This window comes from Leptopilina heterotoma, unplaced genomic scaffold (assembly GCF_015476425.1).
Source record: "Leptopilina heterotoma isolate Lh14 unplaced genomic scaffold, ASM1547642v1 Lhet_11, whole genome shotgun sequence".
Classification (NCBI taxonomy): Eukaryota; Metazoa; Arthropoda; class Insecta; order Hymenoptera; family Figitidae; genus Leptopilina; species Leptopilina heterotoma.
In genome coordinates this window covers 1,909,776-1,916,753 of record NW_025110829.1, presented here as the reverse complement: position 1 = coordinate 1,916,753, position 6,978 = coordinate 1,909,776, and the positions used below count along the sequence as shown (strand labels likewise).

The 6,978-nt window shown below is 27.0% G+C and overlaps 1 protein-coding gene across 4 annotated transcripts in view; it reads right to left on the bottom strand.

Moving 5' to 3' along the window:
- Positions 1–5,241: 5,241 nt before the first annotated feature.
- Positions 5,242–6,978, bottom strand: part of LOC122503896 (lachesin-like) — a 270,773-nt gene continuing 269,036 nt past the window's right edge. For all 4 annotated transcript variants that reach the window (XM_043614664.1, XM_043614659.1, XM_043614678.1 and 1 more), the window contains one exon: positions 5,242–6,261. In XM_043614664.1, the coding sequence (XP_043470599.1) occupies positions 6,107–6,261 (155 nt within the window). In that variant the 3' untranslated portion in view covers positions 5,242–6,106. The remainder of the gene's footprint in view (positions 6,262–6,978) is intronic.

Here is a 6,978-nt window from a genome sequence, read left to right as displayed (position 1 = left end):
ATTAATTTGTAATTTGCCTATATGCATTCTATAGTAAAGTTACTACAATAAAATAAATTAAATTAAATTAAAATGTCTTTTTTAATATAATTATCTGGCGTGCAATTACGTAATTTTATTTTGAGTTTCACGTTGATTTCTTTTTAGACTTTGACATTATTTTGAAGACATAGGATATTCATTAAAGTCAAAGTGAAAGTTTTAATTTAAAATAAAAATAGAAATTTTTGACAAATTTAAAGCGAAAATTAAAAAGAATCACACAATTGCACTCATGATGGCTAATTATGTTTTTATTATATAAGGATTTTTAGTGGAATATTGTCTGTTCCTTACAAGTTGTTTACACTGTGGAACCAATGGAATTGGATCGGTCAATTAGGGAGAAATTTTGAACATATTTCTATAATAATAATTATTTATCACTTTTTGACAAATAAACTCGTTTCTCATAAAACTGTGACATTTAAACAAAAATACTTACAAGGAAAACTCGTTTCTGGTTTGAAATATGCCTCGCGTGTATATTTTCATTGACAAAACTTATTTTAGTTTTGCCGCACGCAAGTATATTTGAAAGGATTTTATGCTACATGAATAGTACATTTTCAATAAGAGAGGCAAGAACGATGAGGTTTTCGAGCGACTTACAACAGCATATATATATACGTATATTCGTATTAAATTGGCATACAATTCCTGTCATATATTCTTCACGCTACAATAATAAATAAATAAATATGTGAATAAACTCATAAAGAAAAAAAAATTTCCTCTAAAGTATATTGAGCTAAAGAATTTAAAAATATATCCATATTACAAAAAAATGAATAAAAATGTTTATAAACATATATAAATATAAAACAAAATATAAGTTCTTGGGGTCCGGCCAAGCGACAGGAGTGGGGAGAAGGACTAGAGAGGCTAGTGGGATTAGTTAGTTTGGCAGTGAGGACAGTCGATTGTAGAATCGAGACGATACGTATAATTTGAATTCAATTTGGTGTTTGGTTTTATAATCATGATATGATATATAATTGATTTTGTATTAAGATATTAAATAATATAATTGCAAACATTTAAGTAGCGTTAGAATATAAATATTTCCAGGTAGGGAAGAATACGTGATATTAATAACAAAATATTACTTTTAAAAATTGTTTGATTTTAAATACGTGACTGTATGACAAGAATTATGTAGCTTCATACGTATACACATATATAATTATTTATATAAACAAGTTTTTCTTTTATTTATTTACCTTTTTTTATATGTATATAGTCATACTTTATGTATATAATCATATTTTCTAGTTTTGCAATTTTTTCGTGATATGATACAAAATAGTGCAGCATGAAAATAATAAAAGTCGAAATGCCAAAAAAATATATCAGAGACAATATTTGTCAACGATCATTAGTCCTCAAATTTTAAAGGAAACTCTCAAACTCATGAATTTCTTTTTCTCGCAATGTATTATGATTTCAAATGGAATATTATTTACAAGGAAATATATAAAATTTTTGCAAATTATTCCTTCTAATTTATTTCGTATGAACGGCATTACTAATTATTTTTATTTGTTGTTTTAATGGAATTTGGTAAAATTTATGATTTTTTTATGTAAGAACTTAATTTGTTTGCTATTTAAGTTCGGTTTGATATATTTTGTTAGAAAGAAGTTTTTCATATTTTGGCACTGACTGTACTTGGTGAACAACCTTAAGTAAACTGCTCGAAATGTAGTTGGTAGTTGCCAATACTTAAAAGATTTCTTTGCAAAAGTAAAAATAAGTTTTATAGAAGATCTATGTATATATGTATATAAGAAAAACGAAATGTTCTCATGTATTTTCAGGAACACGCGCGACTTTTTAAAAAAGTTTTTTTTTTACATTTTTATTTTATTTTGTTAGAGAGAAATCAGCAGATGTTGCTCTATATGAATTGTCGGGAGCTTGAGAGAAAAAATGAAACAAAAAAAAATTCTCTCATGTCGCGCGTGCGTTCACTTTTCATGAAAAATACTGAATGTATTATTCGTTTAGACACTTCATGTGTGGATTAAAAAATATGAGAGAAAGCACACACAACTTCATGATAAATTTTCACACACCTAAATAGAGAGGGATAGAGAGAGAGAGAGAGAGAAAGGAAGAGAATGAGAGGGAGAGACGCAAAAAGGGCTTAGCGCGTTATTCAGACGATAACCCGCTTGTTTGCCTAGGTGGAGGCTTTTATCTAACTTTTCAGTTTGAATGCTTTCCTCTACTCGTATTATCGAGAAACGATCTACCACTCGGCGCGCATATATATAGCCAAACTCCAAGGACATTTGTTTATCAACGAGCCAACGCGAATATCATGGATTTTCAAAGTAATTATAATTTCAAATCAAATTACCAACTTTTCGTCACTGGCAATAAATTAATCGAAAATAACAAATTAAATCTTATATCTTTTAATACTCATTCAGTATTAAGGGATAACTAAATGAAAATTTTGTCAGGTAAAATTTTTTTTTCGATTTAATGGATTATTTTATTATTAAAACTAAATATCCAAACAGCAAAAATATATATTGTAAAACGTTCAACTCAATTTTAAATACAAAAAAAAATAAATTTTTAATTTACCGACTGCGTCACATGTTTTATTTCTCACCAGAACCGAGAAATGAACGTTCAAAAATAAGTATACAAATCAATTTAGTTTTGATAAATTTCATCCACGTAATTCGAATAATTTCTGAATAAATTTTCCTTCAAAAATTAAGATCAAAGTGTGCATGAAACAAGTCGTTTTTTTTAACAGGTTCTGCTAATTAGCCGAAAGTAAAAAGAAAACGAGATAAAAAAATGATGCAAGTAGCAGAAATCCTTTACATTTTGCTAGTTTTCTAAGGAACTTTGAATACAAAAAAAGACAAAAAGAAAGTTCCAAATGTGTGCTGATTATGAGCGCATAAGCCCCTTGACTCGTCTAAATACCCTTCTCATAAATCGTGAGTTATTTTGAGTAGCATTTTTAATTGCAAAGAGTTCAAAAAAAGACTAACAGGATAATTAACCTTTTCCTTTGGGGAACCCTTCAAGAGTGTTGGGTGTGGGTTTTATTCGTTGACGTGCATACGAAATAATTAGCGAAACACTTTTACAAAACATTTGTAGAGATGCGCAAGAGAGAATCGTAGAGAGGGTTCTAATGATCGCGAACGTGACTCTGAATAAATTGTGACTCTGCTCTCTCATTGTATATTCAGAATCCCTAAAACACTCGTTTTTCACTTTTTTTCCTCCATTTTATTTTTTCCACGTATTTAGAGTCGAGATATAAACAAAAGTTCTATACATGTATATTTACATCCATGGAAAACACATATCGAAGAAGCAAAATTAACGGTTCTTCGATTTTCGCAGCACCGCGCGCAAACGTTCATTATTATGCACCTTATCATTTCTTTTTTATATTCATTTTCTGTTTATTTTAGCTAAAAAGTGTGTCATGACATAATAAATAATCAAAGATTATATTTCACATTTAGTCTTTAATTTCATGTTGATTAATAATTTTTTGATTAACTGGAAATATTTTCCAAACGCAATAAATTATTTATGAAAGTTATAATAAAGTTGAAATACAAAAAAATACTTCTGATAATTATTCTCTTTAAATTAATTTTCCTTTTAGTAGAAAGTGGGTCAAAATTTCTCAGAAATATCAATGTTGGTTGGGGGTCTTTTGATTTTTTTGAAAATGGGCATATATTTAGTGTTAGGAAAGATGTCTTTGTTTGTCAATGGGTTTTCAAAAACTTTTTAAATTATTAGAGTTACGGTGCTTTTAATTTTTAGCTTAAATTTTTTTTTAAATACAATATTTTTGACAAATTTTTATGAATCTTTTTTATATTTACAGGATAAACAGAAAATTTACAATCGTTTAAAATAAAAATTTTAATTTAAAATTGTTTTAAAAATTTGTTGGTCTATTGTTGGTCAAAATAAACGACTTTTACTTATTATAGTTAATATTTACACATAGCATTATTTAAACAATTCTTAATTAAATTAATAGCGACGTTGTTTTTAGTTCTTTAAATTTTTTTTAAATGGAATTGAATGTGATATATTTTTTAATATTTTATAAAATCAATTGATTAATTAAATGTTCTTAATTATTTAATATTAAATATTAAAAAAATATATCACATTCAACGACATTTAGAAAAAAATGAAATTTAAACAACTAAAAACAACGTCGCTATTAATTTGTTAATTAAGAATTGTTTAAATAATGCTATGTGTAAATATTAACTATAGGTAATAGTCGTTTATTTTGACCAACAATAGTGCACATTGCACCTATTAATTCATAAATTTCGCTTATAGGAACTGAAATCATTAAAATTGTTTAAACAATTATTAATAATGAAGTACATTAATTATTTTAACTGGTATTTACTTTTGGGTCTCAAATACACCCTGATGCTTTAATGCCTTCCTTCCGTTTGAGTTCTGCGCATCGAAAATAAATGGAAAAACGATGCGCGGAAGGAAGGTATTAAAGCATCAGGGTGTACAAAAAATTATGACGTGGATTTCAATTACTAAAAGTTAAAAAAACAAACTACTTATAATTTATAATTACTAATAATTTATAATTATTAATCTATAATTAAATTACTTTAAAAATTTTGGCTTTACCTGATGTAATAATCGCCTTTTTAAAAAAGTTATCTTGATTTTAAAGAGAAAAAAATTTTTTTTAGCTTTAAAAATAAACAAGAACTAAATTTAACCTAAAAATTAAAATGACCGTAACTCTAATAATTTTGAAAATTTTTGAAAACATTTGGACCCACTAACACAAACTATTTTCAAAAAAATTAAAAGACCCCCAACCAACATTGTTATTTCTGAGAAATTTTGACCTAGGTAATTGTCAAATTAAAAAAAATATATAAATTACTGATCACATTTCTAGCGGAGTAAAAATTTAAACTAAAATGTCAATCAGTAATAATAATAAAAAATCCAATATTTAAAAAAAAACTTGCTCCAATTTTTATAATAAATTAGAGAAGGGAATTACATTTTATAAATTCTGAAAACACAAATTATATTATGTGACTAATTAAAAGAAATTTTAAATTGGGTAATTTGATAAATTTTAATTCAAGAAATATATAGATTCTGAAATCACTTTATCAATTTTATAAAGAAGACAAAATGTAATAAAACTGGAAAACTTTATATTAAATTTTAATAAGTAATTTAATATTTTACTAGTGAATAAAAAGTTCACAAATAAAGAAATCAATCACTCATGAATCTTTAATTTTATCTTTATTTTTGTACCTTATAACAATAGTAAATAAGGTCCCTTTTCTCGTGGAGCGTCACATATCTATTTTTAGGACTTAAGACTTATGGCATAATATTTAAAACTTGGAATAAGATTTAAGACTAAAGAAATTAAAAAAAGATTTAGAATTAAGGCATAAGGCAATGTTGCCTAACGAAAGAAAGTATAAGATACTAAATTTTAAGTGAATATTATTGACAGTGTTGATTTAACGTTATAACAACATTACCCCAAACTAGCCGCGCAATACAATATTACCCCGCAAAGTTGTCTCAAGGTCGGTATTGTAAAAATTGTAAAAAGTAAACATAAATTGAAAAAGTACACAAGAATAAAAAAAAATGTAGAAAAAAATTTAAAAGTAGAAATATAACTCATTGATTAAGCTTTATATCAAGAAACACTTGGAAGTAATTATATCGCTAAAATTTATGCGTACATTTTTTTTTCTCCAGATGATCATTACAGTCTAAAAAGTACTTACATATTTAATCAGTATACTTATAGTTTAGTGTTCTTCATTTATAAGTCGTTTTTTTCTTTGGTACGAAAATAATTTAGCACATACTCTCTCTTTTTCACTTTATTTTTTCTCGGGGAATCTCAGCAACCATCGTCTATCATCGAGTGGAAAAGGGCGAATTTTTAGCCACCCATTTCTACGGCGCCAGATTTTCATTGTTGACACTCACATTTTCTAACACAAGCTAACTGGAAGCTCCATCCCTGACGCAAGAATCACCTCCTGAAGGCCGGAAGTAGTGCACAGGAAAGAAGAGCGAGGAAGAACGAGAGATAGACCTCGGGGGTGGAGGCGGCGCCTTGGCTCAATGCGTCTGACGGCACATCACCCGGAGGCCTCATCGACGCTAATCCGTAATCTCTGTTGTAATCTACAAACAGAATTACAAGACTCTTTGTAAAAGAGGAAATCGGATTAAGTATTGCCAAAAGCAACTTTATACACTAATCTTTATTATAAACATTAAGTCTACTTTTTTTCTGCTTTTCAACATAATTATAGTTATATTCTCATTTATCTTGTAAAATTATTAATACAAAAAGAATTTTTTTGATAAACTCTTGTGAAAACTACTAATTATATTATTTTATAAAAAAAGTTAAAATTAATAATATTTTATTCACATTGTTTTAATTTTTATTAAAAATGTGCATGTTTAAAAATGGGCTTTTTTCAAATTGTGCATAAACTTTGGTTTCGACTGAAATTAAAATTCTTTATGAGTTTAAAAATAACAAAATTTATTTGAAAAGTTGTTTTATTATAAAAAGTGAATGAGTTTTTTTTAAAAAATGCTTCATTATTAAAATTTTCAATTCAAATGCAATTAAAAATACGCTTGTAATTTAAAATTTCAAACTTTTTCTCTGAAAATAAATTATATGTTAGTGATATTATCTATTTTCGTTTATAAGTAAAAAAAATTGCTCTTCGCGTGTGTACGAGCGGAATTCAACCAGGTTGGAACTTGTCCCTTGAGAATCGTTACCCCGCAAACTTTCAAGATTGGTATTGCGGTTACGCGATTGCTCTTCAATATTTTTTTTTACATTTTAATTACTCTAACCTCTTGTCTCTTTTACCTCGT